The 22,529-nt window shown below is 52.5% G+C and overlaps 1 protein-coding gene across 1 annotated transcript in view; it reads left to right on the top strand.

Moving 5' to 3' along the window:
* Window positions 1-3: 3 nt before the first annotated feature.
* Window positions 4-22,529, top strand: part of LOC104981574 — a gene marked incomplete at its 5' end in the record, with an annotated part of 29,990 nt that continues 7,464 nt past the window's right edge. Inside the window, 5 exons of the mRNA XM_010830747.1 lie at window positions 4-36; window positions 16,555-16,663; window positions 20,077-20,149; window positions 21,623-21,843; window positions 22,138-22,319. Of these exons, the coding sequence (XP_010829049.1) occupies window positions 4-36; window positions 16,555-16,663; window positions 20,077-20,149; window positions 21,623-21,843; window positions 22,138-22,319 (618 nt within the window). The remainder of the gene's footprint in view (window positions 37-16,554; window positions 16,664-20,076; window positions 20,150-21,622; window positions 21,844-22,137; window positions 22,320-22,529) is intronic.

The raw sequence follows: 22,529 nt of genomic DNA, 5'->3' as shown, positions 1-22,529 counted from the left end.
GGGGGGGAGCGGGGCCGGGTGCTGCAGGGCATCCGGGTGAGCGGGCGGCCGGCGGGAGGGCGTTTGGAGGCGTGCCGTCTCTCGGCCGCGGGAGGACCGCGAGGGGGAGGGCGCCTCAGGCCTGGTCTCCTCCGGGTGACAGGATGGGCGGAGATGGGGGCGGGGCTTCGTTGCCCGACTGTCGCCCCGGATCCGCGTCCTCGCCGCCTTCGGACGACGTGCCTGTAAGAGGACCACAAGCTGCACCCCTTGAGTTCCGGAGCTGCGCTGCTGACCTGACTGACCGCCTCCCGTGCCAGCCCCTCCCGACGCCCCCGCCCCCTCCCCGGTGCCAGCCCCTCCCAACCCCCGCCCCCCGTTCGCTGGCCTCGAGGCCTCGTCCGTCGAGGTGCGACCTGCTCCGCTCTCGACCCCCGCACGGGGCTGTGTTCGCGCCTCCAGTTTCCCTCAAATCCGCTCCTCAGTTCTTGTGGTTGAGGTCTCACCTCAGCGTCCTTCCGTGACAAGGTTTGAAGCGCCTGCCCACCCCCGCGGCCACACACGGGTTTTTGTCGTGGCTCTCGCTCACCACTGTTTAAAACCTATGTGCGGGCTTCAGTTCTTAATTGTGCTTCCTGCCGCAGTGTCTCCACCTTGAGGCCAAAGCTCTTGTCTGACTGCAGCCTCCCTTGGCTCACGTTTGAGTCCTCAGCCCGGGCCGTGGGCTGTGGTACCCACTTTGTGGGTATCCTGTCAGTGAATTCTCCATGGCCCTCTGAGAAGTCGGCTTCTGTTGGCCCATTTTGTGGCCGGAGGACAGCTGAGGCTGGAGGACAGCTGAGGCTTGAAGTACTTCTCACGTCAAGCTTAGCAAGTTGGCACTGAGCGAGGCCGACTCCAGGAGCCCCCTTCCTCCTGCACCTGTGCCTCGCATGTCGTGGGTGCTTTTAGACCGGTGCTGAGTGATTAAACGGAGAACCCAGTGAAGCAGGCACCAAGTGTCCATGGAAGGCACTCAGCCGGGCCTTGGTGAATTCACTAATTAGGGAGGTGGCTCAGAAAAGGAAGTCAGGCACTCTGACTTCTCCAGAGATGCTCATTACCTGTGTGGCCTGGAGTGAACAGCTTTATCTTTTGAGTCTCAATCACTACATCTTTAAAACAAAAAAAAAAAAAAAGGAGAAGCTGTGATAATCCTAGATGCTGCCTAGGAGAAGATGATAGGTGTGCATGTGTTTAGAAAAAGTACAGTGATTTGTGGGGTCCTCTATTCTCTGCCTAGCCTACTTAGCATTTTTGGTGCTTACTAGGTGTTATCCAGTCTTGACCTGACTTGAGGCAAAGACAAAATGGGGAGAAGATGGCTCAGCTCCTGTTGGAAGGTTAGAAGCAGACCTGAGTCAGAATTTAGAAAGATGCTCCAGGCTCTGTCTGGGCACTCGCCCACCATTGTTACCTGGTTTGGGGATTGTTGGAAAATCTGGTCAGTCCGAGGCTTCCTAGGGAACTCCTTTAAGTTGATAGAGGAGCACCCTCTCTCTTGGGTTTTATAACAGATGGGTACATTTTAATTCTAGTTCTTTTAGCAGTTCTGAAAAGTGTAAATCCTCCTTAAAACTGGAGAATCAGGCTTAGAGAGGTTAGGGAACTTCTTCAAAGTGTTACCTCTGGGACTTTAACCCAGATCTTTCCAGGACAAGCAATAGCCTTTTCTCACAACTCCAAGCTCCAACCCACGTACATCCCCAGTGATATGTAAGGCACTGTGAAAATTGTGACAGCCTCTTGCTGGCTAGGCATGGCGCTAGTACCCTGCTTATTTCTACCAGAAACTGTTTCAACTAGAGGGAGCTTTGGGCACACTCATCAGACAATGACTTGTGCAGAGGCATACAGGTGGGTGATGGCCCAGGCTGTGAGAGCCCTTTCTTCTTTCCTCTCTTCCTCCCTCTGTTCTTTCCTCCATTCCTTCCATCTGTCCATCCATCCATCCATCCTTCTATCCACTCGTGTGCCTAGTTTGAGAGAGGGAAACCAGAGAAAGGAGGTGACGGCAGTGCAGTGGTTGGCATAAGGTTTTCATGCTAGCAAAGTGACTTGAGGTTGAAGAGTCCACCTTGTCTTTAAGCAGGTGAGTAAAAATTACTGGAATAGGTTATTGGATAAGTCAAATGAGAAATTAATGTAATAGAAAGTGGATGCGAAAGAAGAAAACCTGCCTGCTCCTTCAGAGAAAGTTAAACATTTCTAAAGACCTCTTGTATTTAATCCCCCTGGCCTGGTCCTGGAAAGCCCTCTAGTTCCCTTAAAATTATGTGCCAAGGCCTTGCTAGTTTGCATACTTTAGTTGCTCAGTCATGTCTGACTCTTTGCGACCCCATGGACTGCACACTTACTAGCATTAATTTACATATTGAGTTCAAGTCCTAATTCCAAGGAAGGTAAAAAAAAACTTAATGCAAAATGCTGCAATTATATTCACCTCCATTTTTTTCTGAGCAAGCATGTGTGAAATACATACAGATGTTATTTCAGTTAGTATGTTTAATGTCATCCTCCAGTAAGAGGAGGTATGCACATGGCCAGAATGTCCTGTATGTGACTGTTCCTGGTGCCCCTCGCATACCCATCTTAGGTGACTCAGTTAAAGTTGGTTGCATGTCAGCATGTTCAGTTCAGTTTGGTTCAGTCCCTCAGTCGTGTCCGGCTCTTTGCGACCCCATGGACTGCAGCACACCAGGCTTCCCTGTCCATCACCAACTTCCGGAGCTTGCTCAAACTCATGTCCATCGAGTCGGTGATGCCATCCAACCATCTCATCCTCTGTCGTCCCCTTCTCCTCCTGCCCTCAATCTTTCCCAGCATCAGGATCTTTTCCAATGAGTCAGTTCTTCACATCAGGTGGCTAGAGTTTCAGCTTCAGCATCAGTCCTTCCAGTGAATATTCAGGACTGATTTCCTTTAGGATACACTGGTTGGATCTCCTTGCAGTCCAAGTGACTCTCAAGAGTCTTTTCCGATACCACAGTTCAAAAGCATCAGTTCTTCCACACTCAACTTTCTTTATGGTCCAATGCTCACATTCATACATAACTCCTGGAAAAATAGCTTTGACTAGATGGAACTTTGTCAGCAAAGTAATGTCTTTGCTTTTTAATATGCTGTCTAGATTGGTCATAGCTTTACTTCAAGGAACAAATGGCTTAATTTCATGGCTGCAGTCACCATCTGCAGTGATTTTGGAACCCAAGAAAGTAATGTCTGTCACTGTTTCCGTTGTTGCCCCATCTATTTGCCATGAAGGGATGGGACCGGATACCATGATCTTAGTTTATTGAATGTTGAGTTTTAGGCCAGATTTTTCACCCTCTTTCACTTTCATCAAGAGGCTTTTTAGTTCCTCTTTGCTTTCTGCCATAAGGGTGGTCTCATCTGCATATATGAGATTATTGCTATTTCAATCCTGATTCCAGCTTGTGCTTCTTCCAGCCTGGCATTTTGCATGATGTACTCTGCATAGATGTTAAATAAGCAGGGTGATAATATACGGCCTTGACATACACCTTTCCCAGTTTGGAACCAGTCTGTTCCATGTCTGGTTCTAACGGTTGCTTCTTGACCTGCATATTTCTCAGGAGGCAGGTAAGGTGGTCTGGTATTCTCATCTCTTTAGGAATGTTTCACAGTTTGGTGTGATCCACACAGTCAAAGACTTTGGTGTAGTCAATAAAGCAAAAGTAGATGTTTTTCTGGAACTCTCTTGCTTTTTCTATGATCCAGGAGATGTTGGCAATTTGATCTCTGGTTCCTCTGCCTTTTCTAAATCCAGCTTGAGTATCTGGAAGTTCTCAGTTCATGTACTTTTGAAGCCTGGCTTGGTGAATTTTAAGCACTACTTTACTAGCATGTGAGATGAGTACAATTGTGCGGTAGTTTGAACATTATTTTTGGCATTGCCTTTCTTTGGAATTGCAATGAAAACTGACCTTTTCCAGTCCTGTGGCCACTGCTGAGTTTTCCAAATTTGCTGGCATATTGAGTGCAGCACTTTAACAGCATCATCTTTTAGGATTTGAAATAGCTCAGGCTGGAATTCCATCACCTCCACTAGCTTTGTTCATAGTGATGCTTCCTAAGGCCCACTTGACTTCACCAAAAATGTCTGGATATCTTCTCCTGGAGATCTGGCTCTAGGTGAGTGATCACACGATTGTGGTTATCTGGGTCATTAAGATCTTTTTTGTATAGCTCTGTGTTTTCTTGTCAGCCCGTAACTCTTCCAACCAGTTGACCCCCAATCCCCTGCCCAAGTCACTCCCCAAGGCTGCTGCTCTAGCGGTGTCTCCAGGCTCCTTTCACCCTCAGAGCTACACCATCTTCACCATCATTCAGTGCTCCAGGAGGCAGGTCTGGAGCACTGCTGAGGGGAAGACCGGAGGAGGTAGTGAGACATGAGGGACAGTCCCCATGTGCCCACACCGGAGGCCATGCGCCCTCCACACAGGCTTGGGTACCACACTTACCCACCACCTCAGCAAGTGCTCACTGTGAACTGGGCCTGGCCTGGCAGAGACAACAGGGGACAAAGCACAAGGTCTGTCCCTATGGAGACCTCAGTGCAGGATGAGGAACTAAGAGAAAGAAAAAAGAAGAAGAAAAAGAAAAACTCCCTGCAAGGGCCATGAAGGAAATAAAAAGGATAAGAGCGATGGGGCTTCCTGGTGGGCTGGTCAGACAGCTCCTCAGAGGAGGTGACGGTGATGATGGGCCTGGGCCAGCAGGGAGAGGACTGTCTGTTCCGAGTTAAGTGGTTTCAGGGTGCTGTGTCATCTGGTCCCCAGGCTGACCCTGTGAGATCTCACCCCTGTGTCAGAGGTGTGGGAGCAGGTTCAAGGAGGGGAAGGAGCCCCTGGTTACAACAAAGTTGTGGTAGAGCTGGAAGCTCAGACTTTCCAGCTCCGTAGCCTGTGTGCTGGCAGCCGCACGGTTGGGATGGTGGAGAGAGGTGGCCAGGTGATGAGGCTGGACAGGTGATGCAAGGCTCTTTACACTTTACTCTTGATACAACATGGTGGTTCTCTAAACAGGTGGAGCTTTGGAAAGATTTTATCTGAGGATGGTTTTTAAAAAAATGGCTTTGCTGCAATTTATTTTACATATCAAATTCACCATTTCAGTGTTTTTTGTTAAGCAAATTTACAGAGTTGAACAATTGTCACAATGGAATTTTAGAACATTACAAAGCCTAAAAAGGTCCCCAGTACCTATTTGCGGTCACTCCCCGTTCCCACTACCCGCACCATGTAACCACTAAGCCTTCTGCCTCTGTTTTTTTTTTTTTGCCTTTTCAGGATATTTCATATAAATACATCATAGATATTTCATGTCTAGTTCCCTTCACTGAGTACAATGGTCTTGGTGTTGCTTCCTCGGCATTGTGTGTCTTAGAAATTCCTTTTTATTGCCAAATGGCATTTCATATGGACTCTCTGGGTTTTATTTATTCAGTCAAATAATGATGGCATTTGAGTTGTTTCTAATTCTTGACTGTTTTGAATAATATTGCTGTGAACATTTGTGTATATGTTTTTTTGTGAACATAACATTTTCATTTCTCTTGGATAAATAACCTAAGAGTAGAATTGCTGCGTCACTCTGTTTTTAAATTTGGTAAATTATTAGATTTAACTTTTTAAGAAACTGTCAAACTATTTTCTAAAGTGACTATACTGTTTTACATTTCCCCCAGCAGTGTATGAGATTCCAGTTTCTCTGTATCCTCACCAACCCTTGTTACGATCTTTTTGTTTATAGCAATTCTAGTTGAGTGTGAAATTGTATCTCGTTGTTTGAATTTGCATTTTCCTAATAACTAATCATGTTGGATGTTTTTTCTTGTGCTTATTTTCCACTCACATATTTTTGGGGTGAAATGTGTATTCAAATCTTTTACCCACTTTTAATAGCTTTTAATGGGGTTATTTATCTTTATTATTGAGTTGCAAGATTTCTTTATTTCTTGGTTACAAGCCCTTTATGATGTTATGATTTGCAGATATTTTCTCCCAAGCTGTGGTTTGTCTTTTGATTTTCTTAATGGTGTCTTTGAAGTGCAAATATTTGTAGTTTTGATGCGGTTTAGTTTATTAATGTTTTTCTTTGAGTGGTTGGACTTTGGTGTCATATCCCAGAAATCTTTGCCTAACCCAAGGCTGTGGAAATTTTCGCTGGTGTTTCCTTCTACGAGGTTTATAGTTTTGGCTTTTACATTTATCCATTTTTCGTTAAATTTTGTGGGTGTTGTGAAGTAAGGCTCTAAGTCAGGTGTTCGCAGTTTTTCTGTAGATGACCAGGAAATAAATACTTTGTGTTTTGCTGAGCAGAAAGTCTTTATCACCGTTACTCAACTCTGCCGCTTTATGGTGAGAGCAGCTACAGGTAGTATGTAAATGAGTGGGTGTGGCTGATCCATAAACTGCATTTATAAAATCAGGCTTTGAGTTGGATTTGGCTTACGCCCCTGAGCATGTTGAGCTCTGTCAGTCTTTTTTTTTTTTGTATGAAATACTTAATTTTTCCAGCTCCATTGTTGAAAAGACTACCCTTTCCCCATCTGAATTATCTTGGGACCTTGGTGAACATCAGTTGACCGTAAAAATAAGGGTTCAGAATTTATATCTTGACTCTCAATCCTGTTTAAATTCCACTGCTCTGTATGCTATATGTCTATCTTTTTGCCAGTACAAAATTGTCATGATTATTGAAGCTTTGTGGGAAGTTTCAAAATAGGGAAGCATAAGACTCCAATTTTGTTCCTTTTTTCCCCACGATTGTTTGGCTGTTTTAAGTCCTTTGCATGTCCACACATATATTAAGATCAATTTGTCAGCTTCTGTAAAAAGTTTGTTGGGATTTTTGGTGGGGTTTGTGTTGAATCTATAAGATTATGTTGGGAGAATTGTCACTTTAACAATATGGAGTCTTTTAGTCTGTAAAGATGAAATCTCTTTTTCTTTATTTAGATCTTTTAAAGTTTTTCTCAGTGGTGTTTTATACTTTCAGTGTATAAGGCTTGCATTTCTTTAAAAATTATTCCCAAGCATTTTATTCTTTATGATGCTATTATTAGTGGAATTGTTTCCTTAATTTTATTTGTGAATTCTTCACTGCTAGCATATGGAAATGCATTTCATTTTCATATATTGATCTTGTGTCCAGCACCTTTGCTGAACTCATTCATTAGCTCTAATAGGGTTTTCTGGTTGTGTGTGTGTGTGTGTGTGTGTGTGTGTGTGTGTGTGTGTGTATTCCCTAGGGTTTATGTAGGTACTATCATGATGTCTGCAAAATGAAGACAGTTTAACTTCTTCCTTTTCTGTCTGGATGCCCTTACTTTCTTTTTCATGCCTTGTTGTGTTGGCTAGAATGTCCACTACAGTACTGAGTAGAAGTGGTGAGCACGCATGTCTTGCTGCTGAATTCAGGGAGAAAACATTGTCTTATGCCACTGAATATGTTAGCTGTACACTTTTCATAGTTACTCTTTATCTGATTGGCGGTTTTATCTTTTAGTATTCTCCACCACCCCTTCCTCTGCGTCCTTATAGCCTGTTTTTCTTCCGTAAGCTTGGGGAGTGCAGACTGCCTTGCTCACTAGCTCCCGGATCATTAGTATGCGCGTGTTACATTGTGTGGTTGGATTGGCTACTTGAGGATCATTTTCATCCAAGCTGGCGACCTGTGACCTGAGACCCTTACTCTTCCGCTTTTTACTCTTTCAAGGCTTCACTCTTTCCTCACATGTGCAGCAGACTTCCTTTTCCACCTTGCCATTGCCCAGTGACATGCATCTCGAATGTCTCGGTGCGATCGTCAGCACTCCTGACTGTGTCATGTTACATCACATCCTTTGGTTTAGCACCTGTTAGAATTAGCGTGGAGAACAGGAGAGGCCAGGGGACCTGGCCTGGAGCCTGACTCCCGGGGGGCCACATCTCCCTCTTTACGTGCGGGGCAGGGCTGTGCTCAGCACAGGTGCCTCACTGGCTTGATCGTGAGTCCTCCCCACTCTTGTCTGGCTCAGCGCTGACCATTGGTGAGTTCTGTGGATGGCTCACAACAGGAAACACCGACTAAGACAGCCAGGAATCGAATAACCCAGTTCCCCCCAGCTTTGCTGCGAGCACACGTGTGCTCACATCCGGGTGTGGAGTCTGGCAATGTGGCTTGGGTGCTGGTCCCAGGCCAGACACTTTCCGGGTGGGTTCTCCTCGATGCTCCCAGAGCACCACATCTCCTGGTGCTGAGGTCTCTGGACACAAAGGAGCTGATTCTGTGGGGCGCAGAGCACTTTTGGGCCCTCCCCCACATCCCAGCTGCTGAGGACGAGGGTCGTTCTACAGGTGGGATGGTGCCCTTGTTCCTCGGCTTGGGCTCCCAGACTCGCTGTGTGTGGGGACAGTGGAGCTGGCGATCAGGGCACCTCTGGCCGTCCTGTAAGGTCCTCTGGGTAGTACCGTGGTGTAACCATTAATGAATTTACATGGTGTGAGCACCCAGGTGACTTTCGGGTGTGTACCTCATGGAAGGTGAAATTCCACGCTGACACCTGTGACTGTGCTGAGCACTGCTGAAGATCTTCCTGGGTCAACGGTCAATTAATGTAAACATAAGGGGGCTGTCCGCTTTGGCTCCTATGGGCTCATCTCAAGTCCACTTGCTCTCTGGACCCCGCAGGTTCCCCCCTGGAGGGAGGTCACTGCGCGTCTCCTGCAGCCCCCCTGGTTTCCAGGATCCCACTGCTGTCCGTGCAAAGCGTTTCCTGTTCAGCCCTCCTTCCTTCCTGCACCCCACCCTGGCCACCTCCTTCGTCCTTGCTTATGAACTCTTGGTGACTGGATTCTAAAGCCAGCCCAGAGTTGTCCCGACGCTGCTGCCGGGCTCCCTGCGGTTCCCCCGGGCTCACGTGTCCCCCTGCCCCTCCGGAACGCGTCATGTTCCTCATGTATGAAGCTCCATCCAGCCGGTCCTCACCCAGAGGCTGGGTGCACTTTTGCTCTACGTCCAGTGACAACTCTTGCGTCTTCCCTTCCACCTGCTTCTGTTTTACCCTCTCCTTTTCCCCCTCAGGAACACTTGATCTCCCTCCTTCCCCTGCATCTCTGATAAATTGTTCTTTCTCCCAACAGGCTTGCCTCCCACAAATCTGTCCTTGCTGGTGCTAGCAGGGTCATGTGTTTTGAAAAGGTAAATTTTACTTCTGAGCAGGTATCAGGCAATGGTGATAGAATCCAGACCGTTGCAATGGAGGTTCCTTCCTTGCGGGTCTAGCGGCCTTGCTCTCAGAGGCAGCCCCGCCAGCTGCTGGGTCAGTGATCATCCCAGGGTTGATGCTAAGGATGCAGCCCGCTTCCATCTCATTCTTAGGTGCTTCCCGCTGCCTCCAGCGGTTCCCAGGCCTGACTCCCGGGGCCCTGTGTGTGCTGGCATCACTTTCTCCTGTCGTCGCCCGTCCCTCGGGGAGGGTCTGTGCTCCTGCCCTGCCGTTTCACACTTCTGTCTCCTCTGTCTGTAGGACTCGCCCCCATCCTTGGGGAATTTCTTCCTTGGGCTCAGGACCTGTTCACAGGTTCCCTCTGCACTGTCAGAGGTCACCATCCCAGGTCCTGCAGGCTCTGCTCTGGGGGGAGGGAGCTCTGCTCCTGGTCTCTAGGTCCAGCATGGGACCTGGAGCCAGGCTCACAGGCAGGACCCTTGGACAAGGCTTTAAGCCCCTGGATCCTTACTTCTTGAATGAAACCATCAGCCCAGGAACTTCAAGGTATTCACAACATTTTGAAACTTGGAGGCTTTGCATCAGTTCACTTTTTAGATCTTTGGGGTAAACATCAAAAGACTGGTCTGTATTTCCTTGTGGCAACCCTTGGCTAGAGCTGTGAGGTCGCTGCCCTCCCTGGGGCCTTGCTCTCACCGCCGTCCCCGCCCCGCTGTACTGCCAGGCCTCCTCATCTGTTTTTGTCACCTGCAGGGCCCCTGGGGTGCTGGCAGTCACCGCCCTCCAGGACTCTTCTTGTCCAGACACTTGGATTTAATCTGTGGATCTAATTTCAGCTCACAGAAAACTGAAGGACTAGCCAACAAAATCTCCACGGCAACCGCTGCAGCAAAGCGGAGGCATCTTCTTAGAGTCGCAGGAGGGCAGCGCCACCTGGGGCTGGATGTGGGCCCCAGGAGCCGCTGACAGACTGGCCTTGTTTGGAGCCCGTGCGGTGCTCGGCCTGCTCGCAGGAGCCGTGGGCCAGGGAAGGAGGGCACGGCAGGTGGTGGCCAGAGGGTCCTCGGAAGACAGCGCGTGAACGGCCCCGGCGTGAAGGCCCCCACCCCGCGTCCTGCGTGAGGCTGTGCAGATGTCACCTGGGGCACCCAGAGCCTTGCTTGACGCGAAGAACAGTGCTTGGAAAGCGGCCTCCTCGCAGCCGCCTCTCACACAGTCTAGAGGGGTCGCTTTCTCAGACTAAAAGCTGTTGGTTTTCATGTTGATGTTTTCCTAATTAAGTACGCCGTTGGTGAACACAGGTGTACTCTGCCTTCCACCGCCTTCCCTGGGCTCAGTAAAGCACCGTCCGCGGCAGGAGAGGTGGCTTGCACGCCTTCTCCTCCTGGGACCTGCCGTGCTGTGTGAGCTGACTTGTCTGCTCACCACGGCCCGGCTCCCCGTGGCTGCCCTCACCGAGCGCCCCTGAGGGCCCGGCTCTGCCTGTGGCCTCTGTGCAGAGGCCCATCTGTGCTGCACTGGGGCAGCTGTGTCACCACCAGGCGTGCACGCCTTCGTCTGTTTAGTGGGGTGGGCCGGGCCAGGAGCCTGGCAGGTGGAGGTGCCCACTGCCTGGGCCAAGCTGATTACATCCCTGTCTTTCAGGGGAGCCCCTGGCACCTGCTGGGTCAAGTTCCTCCCACAGCTGGGAGCTGCCACCCCTTCCAGACTGTGGGGATTTCTCATCCTCTCTCTAGTCTGCCTGGTGCTCTGAGGCCGCGGCATCCCTAATTTCTTGCCCCAGGTTTGCCACTCTCTGTGGTATTTTCCCATGGATAGAAACTGCTGGGCTGGACTAAGGACGTGCACACACAGTGGTTCTGTGCTCAGTGAGGACGCACCCTCTCCAGCGAGGGGGAGTCACCTGCCTCTCACCCGTTGAAGGCTGTGGGATGCATCTGTGTTCACAGGCCAGCAGTTGCCGCCTTCCTGAACCCTTCCAGGTCCTCCCAAGCCTCCATGATGTGCCGCCTCCCTGTTTCTGTAGGAACGAGGCCCCGCTGTGTGCTCCGTGCTGTGGGTCATCCCGCTCTGCACCTGTGTCCAGCCAGGTGTGCGGTCTCTTCACCGTGGGCCTTGGGGCTGCCCTGTGTGGCTCAGCGTGTGACCGCCCACACCGTGAGTTACTGCCGTGCTACGGATGGGTACACAGAGCAGACAGGGTTCCCTGCCCGAGGTCAGGTTGCTAGTGGTCGCTTGGTTGGGTTCTGACCCAGGCCCATCTGGCCCCGCAGCCCCTGTCCTCGCCCTACACCAGCCGCTTCAGTGTGCCAGGCCCCATTTCTGGGTGTGGAAGAGGAAGCTTCCAGAAGGGGGGAGTGGGTCAGGGCCCCACAGCTAGGTGTGGGCGGGCTCCTCCTTCCCAGCCCTGCTCGGGGTTGGGCCCTCTGCCCCCTGACCACACCCAGCTCCCCGTGACCAGCTCCGATAGCACAGTGATTGGTGGGCCTCGGGCACCGACTCCCCACACCTGTCTGCTCTGGGGCCTCCATTCTGGTTCTCATGGTGCAGGGAGCACTGCCCAGATGGTGTTTATTCTCGCATGACTACTGTGTGTGTGTCTGTGTGTATTTGTTGATTAAAAATATTCCTTGCTTTATTTTGCAGCAACATTAAAAAATATTACAGATCTCCTCCTGCCACTGAGAAGCTTGCCAATGTTTTCCTTAACCCCTCGCTCACCAGGTGGTGCAATTTGGTGGGTCCCCCTGGGGGCCTGGCATGAGGAAACCAGAGCCCACCTCCCCTGTGCAGGGCTCCCCCACCCGCCACAGCCTCCCTTGCTCCCCGGTTCAGTGGGCTTTAGATCTTGGGCTTCCTCTCCGGCCTGGTCATCTGGTCCACCTCCTTCTAACATGGCCTCCATCAGGCACTCAGACAGGCCGGACTTGGTTCCTCTCAGAGGTCTGCACTCACCCCTCTGCTCGGGAGTAGATCTTTTTTCCCTGATTCTTAAGACGTGAGCTTGGCAGGCCTCCTCATTTCAGGGCAGGGGGTCCCCCTTAGTGCTGTCTCTCCTCTGAGGGGTCTTCCCACCATCCCCATGTGTGCCCGGCCCTGCAGGACTGTATTTTATTTTTCTCAGCACTCACCACTCACATGCTTCTTGAATTTTAACGACATGTTAGTTTTGAAATAGAGATGTCAAATACTATGTGGGAAAACCCATCTCTTACCCTTTCTGTCTGTCAGCCCCTGTTTCTGCCTTCACCCAACCCCGAGGCAGCTTGCCTCCTTTCATCTCTGGAGAGTTGCCTGTGCTGCGTATTTCACACAAGTAGGGTGTACCGTGTGCGGACTCCTTCACTAAGCGTGATGCTCTCAGGTCATCATGCTGTGGCCTGTGTGAATTCTTCATCCCTTTTTGTGGCTGATACTCCATTATTTTTACTCATCCCCCATGCCAGTTGATGGACATGTGAGTTTTTTTCCACCTTTGCCTGTTACGGATGATGCTAATGTAAACTCACAGGTGCAGATGAGTGTGAACGTGAATTTGCATTTCTCTTGAGCGAGTACCAGGAGTGGAACTGCCAGGTCTATTGGTGACGCTGTGTTAAACTTTCGAGGAACTTGCAGACTGGTTTCCATGGTGACGGCACCATTTATTTGCCACCAGCAGGGTATTGGAGTTCTGACTTGTGCGTGTCCTGGTCGACACTTGCTACTACCTGACTTTTTTGATTATGGATATTGTAGTGGGTGTGAAGTGATGTCTCCTTGTGGTTTGAACTTGCATATCTCTTTTGACTAAGGATATTGCGCACCCTTGCATTTGGTTTTAGCCATTTGTGTATGTTCTTTAAGGACATGATCTTTCAGAGTCATTGCCTATTGTTTAATTAGATTATTTTTCTTTGTATCGTTGAGTTGTAGGAGTTCTTTTTATATTCTAGGTACATATCCTTGTCAGATGTATGATTTGCAAATTCTGTGTATTGTCCCTGAATTTGCTTCACTGTGTCCTTTGAAAAACAAAACGCTTTAATTTGTGAGGTTCAATATATTTGTTTTCTCTTTGATTGCTCCTGCTGTTAGTGTCCTATCTACAAAATCACTGCCAAAGCCAAGGTCATAAAGATTTACCCCTCTAGTTTCTTCTGAGAGTTACATTGTTTTAACTGCTGCATTTTGGTCTCCAATCCCTTTGGAGTCGGGTTTGGTATATGGTGTGAGGTGGGGGTCTAACTTCAACCTGCTGCACCTGGGCGGCCAGCTGTCCCAGCACCGTCTGTTGACAAGACTCTTCTTTACCCATTAAGTGGTCTTGGCACCTTGTCCATCAGTCAAGCTCAGATACGTAGGTTTCTTTCTGGATTCTCAGTTCTCTTCCATTGCTGTGCTTACTTGGTCTTCTCTTGTCCCATAATCATCAATTAGCTATTTGATTAAATACCAGAGAGGCTCAATTATTTTATATATTTTAACTGTAGCTGCTAAAAAAATGTTCATGGTAAAAGACTGCAGCACGAAAGTGCCAGAAGTGACAGTCGGGGCCTGTCTGCTCCTGCCTGGGTGTGGGATATGCCTCAGGAGCGTGCGAGGTGCCCTGGAGCAGATGTGTACGCCGCAGAACCTGTGTGGGTGTCTGCCTCTTTAACTGTGAATCTTTTTTACAAAGTCAAGATACACGAGACGTCCTCTGACTTTGACAGGCACATGTCCTGCCTGCCTTTCTCGATGGTTTGTGGTGTCTCACCGGAAGCACGCCGTGGTTTCTCTGGCCACTGCCTGTCCTGCACATACGTGTCGTTTCCTCTTCCTGTGCGAGTCCAGCGCCTCTGTGCACGTGGGGAGCACTTTCCTCTCCCGGACCCCTGAAGCGGAGCTGCTGCCGTGTGCTCCATCCTCAGGTCCTCTTTTTAACACGTCCCTCCCTGTGCTCTGTGATGCCGCACCTGTACTGGGTGCTCAGCAAAGTGGCTCAGCACTCTCAGGGGCTGTCGCTTGGGCCTCTCCCCTCGCGGGCTGCTTCGCTCAGTCACTGTTTCATGACACTCTGGCCTGCCTCACTTCCTCCGTGAAGGGAAACCTTGATGTTCTGGTTGTCGTGGGGGAACCAGGGTGAATGAATCAGGCTGTGCTGGATTTTCTGCTCTGAGTGTGGCCCTGGGGGGAATTGGAAGGGACAGAGAAGTGGCCCCTGCCCTTGGGGTATTTGCAGACCTTTAGATGAGGCCGGTAGGATGTGAGGCACTTCCCCAGAGTGTACCCGTTGCAGCAAGTAATGGAGCTGGCAAAGGGACTGGGAACCCCCAGGGAATTAGACTGTGAAGGCCAGTGGGGTTGAATTACAGAGCTTCCACAGGACTGGGGAAACGGAGAAACAGACTCTTGGAGGGCACAAACAGAACCTTGTGCACACCAGGATCCAGGAGAAAGGAGCAGTGTGCCCACAAGAGACTGATCTAGACTTGCTGTGAGTGTCTCCTGCAGAGGCGTGGGTCAACGGTGGCCTGCTGTGGGGTCAGGGGCCCTGGGTACACTGTGCGGGCGCACGTCCTGTGCAGGAGGCCGCCATCGCTGCCATTGCCCTGCCAGGGTATATCCTCAGGCCAAACAGCAGGGAGGGAACAGCCCTGCCCATCAACAGAAAACCGGATTAAAGGTTTGCTGAGCACGGCCATGCCCATAAGAACAAGAGCCAGAGCAGATTCCCCCACAGTCCACTCTCCCACTGGGAAACTTCTACAAGCCTCTTATCCATCAGAAGGCAGACAGAATGAAAACCACAGTCACAGAAAACTAACCAAACTGATCACATGGAACACAGCCTTGTCTAACTCATTGAAACTATGAGCCATGCCGTGTGGGGCCACCCAAGACGGACGGGTCATGATGGAGAGTTCTGACAAAACATGGTCCACTGGAGAAGGGAATGGCAAACCACTTTAGTGTTCTTGCCTTGAAAACCCTTGAACAGTATGAAAAAGCAAAAAGATAGGACACTGAAAGATGAACTCCCCAGGTCAGTAGGTGCCCCATATGCTACTGGAGAAGAGTGGAGAAATTGCTCCAGGAAGAATGAAGAGACGGGGCCAAAGCAAAAACAACTCCCAGTTGTGGATGTGACTGGTGATGGAAGTGAAGTCTGATGCTGTAAAGAACAATATTGCATAGAAACTGGAACGTTAGGCCCATGAATCAAGGTAAATTGCAAGTGGTTAAATAAGAGGTGGCAAGAGTGAATTTCAACATTTTAGGAATCAGTGAATGAAAATGGACCAGAATGGGCTAATTTAATTCAGATGACCATTCCCTACTACTGTGGGCAAGAATCCCTTAGAAGAAATGGAGTAGCTCTCATAGTCAGCAAAAGAGTCCGAAATGCAGTACTTGGATGCAATCTCAAAAATGACAGAATGTTTGTTTTCAAGGCAAACCATTCAATATCACGGTAATCCAAGTCTATGACCCAACCCGTAATGCTGAAGTAACTGAAGTTGAATGGTTCTATGATGACCTACAAGACCTTCTAGAACTAACACCAAAAAAGATGTCCTTTTCGTTATAGGGGACTGGAATGCAAAAGTAGGAAGTCAAGAAACACCTGGAGTAACAGGCAAATTTGGCCTTGGAGTACAGAATGAAGCAGGGCAAAGGCTAATAGAGTTTTGCCAAGAGAATGCACTGGTCATAGCAAACACCTTCTTCCAACAACACGAGAAGACTACATGTGGTCATTACCGGATGGTCAACACCAAAATCAGATTGATTATATTCTTTGCAGCCGAAGATGGGGAAGCTCTATACAGTCAGCAAAAACAAGACCAGGAGCTGACTATGGCTCAGCTCATAAACTCCTTATTGCCAAATTCAAACTTAAGTTGAAGAAAATGGGGAAAACCATTAGACCATTTAGATATGACCTAAATCAGTGGAGTAGGAGAGAAGGTCCTTAACTTGGTGCTGTCCATGCCGGGACCCTGGATGCCCCCAGGGAAGGGTGGGATGGGCAGAGGTAGATACGTGCACCTCTTCAGGGCGGGATGCGGGTGTCAGGGCCAGGGAGGAGCAGGGAGCTCAGGGTGCCCTGCACGTGGGGCCAGTGGGTGCAGCCAGGAAGCCAGCCCGAGGCACCCAGACCCGGCACGGCATTTGCTGGTGGGTGCCAGGCCTGCACGAGTGGTTCTGTGTGGAGTTCAGTGTATTGTGGGAGTTGGTCTTGAGGAAGTGGTCTGCTCAGAAATTCGGGATGTGGGTGAGGGGTGTCTTCACTTCCCCAGGGTTCTGTAACCGTTTCCTCTCAATCCTTACCACAGCTATCTGAAAACGTGGTCAACCGCATGAAGGAGCCTGGCCAGCCGTCCAGAGTCGGGCTGCTGGCCCCTCCAGCTGCTGCCCTTGGCTCCTCTGGAGGCCGGGAGAAAGGTAGGCCAGGGTGGCAGGTCTGGGCGGGGGTTGGGTGGAGAGTTCCTCCTGGAGACAGTGCCTGAGCCCTGGGTGGTGCCTGCGGGAAGCACTTCCTAGGAGCAAGGGACCCGCGTGGGGTGCGCTCCCATCCAGGGACAGCAGTATCTGCAGGGCCTCCCTAACCACCGCTGAGTCTAGGGCAGAGTCCCCGCTGTGCCAGCCTCTCTGCATGGAAGGAGGCAGTGATGGGGTGGCCTTGGTGTTGTGCTCAGAGCTCTGACCTGCCCTTTGCCCTGGGGTCCTGGCCCTGCTCCTGGGATGGTGGTGCTGGGCTCTGGGAGGGCCACCACCCCACCCCCGCGTCCCCCCAGCCCGCCCGGAGCCACCTGTGCTGGGCAGGAAGGGCCTTCATTCCCCAGTGGCATGTCTGTCATGGGAGGAAAAGCCTGTGCTTTTATTGAAGTAATTCCTGTTAGCAAACACAAAGGAACAACGCATGTAAGAGTGGAGAAAGTATAGTGCAAAAACGTTAAGATACTACAAATGGGAAAAGCCCTCGTGGCAGCTGGTTAAATACAGAGCTTGATGAGGAGCTGGGATCCCCACTGCGATGTGGGTGCTTTACATCCAAGGGCTGGAGGGACCCAGCCTCATGGTGGAGCTGCCTTCTCAGCTGATCTGCCCTGCTGGGGTGCCAGCTCGCAGGCGGCCGCTCCCTCCTGTCCACTCGGCATGAGCTGAGTGCTGGCCCTGTGGTCATGAGCCCCGTGCTGGGACACCGAGGCGGGGATAGGGGCCCTCCTGGCCGGCAGGCCCACCCTGTCGGGAGCTGAGTGTGTGACCCTACAGGGTACAGTGTTTGGTGCCCGTGGGACACCGGCGCCCATCAGGGCCCAGCGGCACAGAGGAGAGGGCTCGTTACTCGGGGGCCCCAGGGGGCCGGCGCAGGACCTGGGCTTTGCGGCGTGGCCCTGCGGGTGGGGAGGCCGGGGCTCAGGTGTGGCACGGCCGCAGCCGTCTCAGGACCGCGCGTGGTTTCCTGACTGGAGTGTGAGGTGCAGGGACGGGGCCAGGGCTGTTGGCCGGGCCTCGCGACACCCCGTCCCCTGCACTGTGTGCCTTGGGGGCTCCCTGGTGGTCCAGTGGTTGGGGCTCCGAGCTTCCACTGCAGGGGACGTGGGTTCAATCCCTAGTTGAGGAACTAAGATCCGGCAAGCCATGCTATATGACCAAAAATAAAGTACATGCTTTTGGTTTAACAAAGTATTTTGATGTTTGACGGTGAGTGAGTTTCGACTTTCTGAAAGCGGGAGGAGCGTCAGCGTGGGTGGCCTGACTGCAGGGTCCTTTCTGTTACACACTGTGAGGTGCTTGTGGATCTGGCTGCGCAGGCCTTAGTCGCAGCCCGTGAGCTCTTCCTGGCTCGTGCGGGCTCTGTCCTTGCTGTGCGGGCTCTCTGCTTGTGCTGCGCAGCCCAGGAGTCGTGGCATCTGATATCTTAGTTCCCCAACCGGAAACTGAACCTGCGTTCCCTGCATTGCAAGGCGGATTCTTAACCCCTGCACCGCCTGGGAAGTCCCAGCTTTTACTTTCAAAAGCAGTGTTTGCTTTTACTTTACTGATAAAGTTAAAAGAAGTTAAAGTTAAACTTCTTTAACTTTTCTTTCTAATTTATAGAAATTTATAATTTATAAATTTCTTTATAATTTTCTTTATCAATTTTCTTACTTTAATTTTTCTAAATAGAAAAAGAAGTTAAAATTAAACCCTTAAGTCACACCATACCCCAAGTGCATGTCAGGAAGTCAGAGATCGAAATATAATGAAGAAACTTTAAAGAAGGGTGTGAAATATGACTGTAAAATTAGAGACAATTTAGACAAAATGGATGAAGAATGAGTGACAAACTGGGGAAGCATGAGCAGTGCCCACCTGCCAGGGCCGTGAGGCGCTCTGACGGCCGCAGGGAGACGCACACAGACGGTCACATCCATGACGAGGCCCACCTGCCAAGGGCCGTGAGGCGCTCTGACGGCCGCAGGGAGACGCGCACAGACGGTCACATCCATGACGAGGCCCAGCCCCCTCGGACGGTTGGCTCACTCGTGCCATCACCAGCGGCAGGGCCGGCAGAATGCCATGGAATGTGGCCGTAGGGGTCTGGCCACGGGCTCTGCAGTGGGCACACACGTTACTTTTGTGGTCGTGAGAAAGGAAAACTATGTAGAAAGCAAAAGTGTGATCAGTCTTGTGTCAGGAGAGCTGTCAGAAGCCAGTGGCTAAGTCCAGGGGGCCTCCATCAGGCCCACACTGGGCAGCAGCGCCTCCTGCATGCTCCTGGCGAGGCCCTCCAGCACACCTGCCCAGCCTTCTGGAGTTGGCAGCTGTGAAGGTCTTGGGAGCAGCACCCCCGACCTTCCTCCCAAAGCCTGGTTCTCCTGCCGGGTCTCCTGTGGCCCACGTGGCCAAGCGTGCACGCCTGCGAAGGGGCGGAGACGCTGAAGCTGCAGCCGCAGGGTAACAGAGCCGCACTGTCACCGTGTGGGGAGGAGAGTGAGTGGGTTTGCTTGGAGATCCCCGGGTTCATGCAGGAAGGAAGGCCTCCCGTGACAGCCTGAAGCGCTGTCACACTCAAGGTGATGCCAGTGGAAAGGTGCGCAGACTTCCTTCCCGGGGGCGCTGGCCACGTTCAGGTCAGAGCCCTGGAGAAGGGGCCCAGGAAATGCAGGCTGCGCCCCCGCTGACCTCTCAGCGTGGAGACAGGGAGCTCCCCTCGGCTGGCTGGCCTCCTGGGGAGGGTGCCTGGGTTCCAGCAGCTGAGAGGTGGGAGGGGGGTGTCAGTCACCGCACTCAGGCATCCACACTGCCCAGCGACCCTGCCATCCTGTCTGTGCAGGGTACAGGCCAGGGGCCTTCGGGGCACCTCCCTCCTGACAGCAGGGCAAGGCCATGTTCTGTTGGCCCAGGGCACGTCCACCCAGGGGATGTCCCCCGGGGCCCTCTCCTGGGTGACCATCATGACCACATCCATCCACAGGCCCCTCCTGGGCCCTCTCCTGGGTGACCACCATGACCATGTCCATCTGGGGGCGTCCTCCTGGGCCCTCCCCTGGGTGACCACCATGACCACGTCCATCCGGGGGCGTCCTCCTGGGCCCTCCCCTGGGTGACCACCATGACCACGTCCATCCAGGGGCGTCCTCCCGGGCCCCTCTGGGGTGACCACCATGACCACATCCATCCACAGTCCCAGCCCTTTCCTGGGTCACCACCATGACCACATCCATCCAGGGGTGTCCTCCCAGGCCCTCTCCTGGGTGACCACCATGACTGTGTCCACCCAGAGGTGTCCCCCCAGGCCCTCTCCGGGTGATGCTGAGCCTCCCTCCGTCCGTGGGTTGCTGCTGACCTTTTCTTGTCTACCCCTGCAGACTCGAAACCGCCCAGGCCGGACTGCGGCAGTGGCCGGGGGCCTCTGCGGGTGCAGGTGGACCCTCTTGAGAGGTATGCTGAGGAGGTGCTCGCCCCGGGCCACGCCTTCCGCACCAGGTGCCTTCTCCTCGCCCAGAGGCCGGGGGTCTGGTCCCTCGCATTGTCTTACGTTGGTGGGACGCCCGGCCTGCGCTTTAGGTGCCGCTGGTCCTCGTGTGACGAGATGAGACTACGGGTGGGGGAGGGCAGGACTCTGTGGCCTTGCGGGTGTGTGCAGCCATGTTTGGAGGAGCTCGCTCGTGGCCTGGCTCCAGGTGTGGGTGCCTCCCCAGCGTGGGCCTCAGCCTGGTGAGCACCCTGGCTGGGGCAGGGCTGGCAGGCAGCAGTGGAGGCCCCAGGCGCACCGTGTCTCTAGGCCTCAGGGTTCCCAGGGCTGGTGTGGGGTCCTCGCGGTGTGGCTCAGCAAGCCCTCAGCTGGTACTGAGGGGCTCGTCTGCAGCCGTGAGGCTGTGCCTCTGTAACGGACTCAGGCAGCTGCCTTCGGGGGGCGGGCGGCCTGGGTCATCCCTGCTGGGCTGTCCCCTCTGCAGGTCAGCGTGGCTACATCCATCCTGTGATCTCAGAAGGACCCACCTTCTGAGCGTGTCCAGTCCCTAATCCCCAGAGGCCTCCTCCAAGCAATTAACCAGAATTAAAAAAAAACAAACAAAAACTTTTAAGCATTTTAAAAAACGTTCAAGTAACACGGGCTAATGGGAGACTTAGGATGTATACGAAATGAAAAAGTCACCAGTAGATTCATCATTCCGTATTAACATTTTGGACTATTTCTTTCAAGTGTCTTTTTTTCTCTAGTTTAGGCTTATGTTTTTCAAAGTCGTGTAAAATTTTGTTATCTTGCTCTTTTCACCCAGTCTTCTAATTATCTTCCATCTGTCACACCTGCCTCGTGAGCGTGTTCACTGCTGAAGGCACCACGTCTGGTCCTCGGTCTTGGGGCTGTAATGCGGCAGAGAGTGTAGCACTCAGGGCCTCATGCCCGCCGTGCCCCCGGGCCGACATCCGCGGCCTTTTTCACTCTGAGGTGTTTACCACCCCACCCCCACCCTGCTGATAAAGAGCACTTCTAAGATCTTCTCAGCTGCTTTTTTCTTTCTCTAGGAGGATTTTACTAGGGAGACTAGAAACAGGTCCAAGGGGAGACACGCGTTCAGGACTGAGAGTTGAACATTGAGAACCAAGGCTGCTGCTCCTGACCTTGCAGCTCTGAGGGGGGGCGGGGAGGTGGGCTGTCCCCTGCCCGTCTCTAAAGGGGCCTAGGGTGGTGGGGTTGGACCCCTGCCGTGAGGGTCTCTCATCAGGCATTGGGTCTCTGGGTCTTCAGCTGGCTGAGGACGCGTGGCAGTGTCCCCCCAACCCCGGGGGACCGTCACTGGTGCCTGACCCTCCCTGGCGGCCACGGCGTCGCGTCGGCCCTCATGTCCCTGCCCCAGCAGCTGCATGAGCTGCGCCTGCATCTGTGTCTCCGTCTCTCCTCTGGCCCAGGTGTGACTGGGAGCAGGCTGTGCTTCAGGACGAGCTGGTCCGTGTGGCCACGACAGAGAGAGAGGCAGCTGCAAGTCCCCGGAGTGTGACGCTGCGGCGTGGGGAGGGCGGTGTGGACCAGGAGAAGCAGCGGTTGGCCCAGCGGGTGAGTGCAGGTCCCCAGACAGCCCTCCTGGCTCCGTTGGTCCAGGGAGCAGAGGTCGAGCCCTGGACCTGCATCAGTCTGAAGTCACGGCTTCTCCTCTGTGGGGAGGGAGTCTTTCTAGGAACTGGGAGCCGGGGTCCTATAGCTGGGGTTTTGTCACAGTGGAGACAGGCGGGGGGCAGGCAGCCCAACAGCCAGGTGGGAAGGGCCTGGCCAGGACACACAGGGTTCATCGGTTTGGACGGAGCAGAAACGTTGACACCAGGGATGGAGATCTGGTGAGCATTGCAACCTGTGACTGTGGACTCTCACCTGGATCGTGGGCATCACAGCACAAGGGGTTCACAGCTTCCCTCCTGCCCTGGCCCAGGCGTCCCCAGAGAAGACACCCTGGGAGGGGCCTCCAGCCTCCAGTGTAGGTGTGGGTTTCTGTCCATGAAGGGCAGCTTTAGAGTGAAGACTGCCCTGGACGTCTGGGTGGATGGTGCCCTCTGCCAGCGTGCAGAGCCCACGGGGCCCGAGGCCGCCTTCTCTGCGGGCGCCCCGACTCCTGTGAGGCCCCACTCTCTACTCGCCACGGTCCACCTCCTAGTGCAGCTGGAGGCCCCGCTCCCTGTGGGAGCTTACTGCTTCCTGTTGCGTGTCCCTAGGTGGGGTTCCCGCGGCTGCTTTCCCTGCTCTGGTCCAGACGGTCTGGGTGTAGGGCCCAGGGTAGCCAGTCCTGCCCGACCTGGGATGTGCAGTGCTGGGGGCGTGGGGGCC

The sequence above is a fragment of the Bison bison genome, unplaced genomic scaffold (assembly GCF_000754665.1).
Source record: "Bison bison bison isolate TAMUID 2011002044 unplaced genomic scaffold, Bison_UMD1.0 scf7180017859153, whole genome shotgun sequence".
NCBI classification, from domain to species: Eukaryota; Metazoa; Chordata; class Mammalia; order Artiodactyla; family Bovidae; genus Bison; species Bison bison.
Note: the sequence above shows the minus strand (reverse complement) of the source record. Positions and strands in the feature narration are given on the sequence as shown.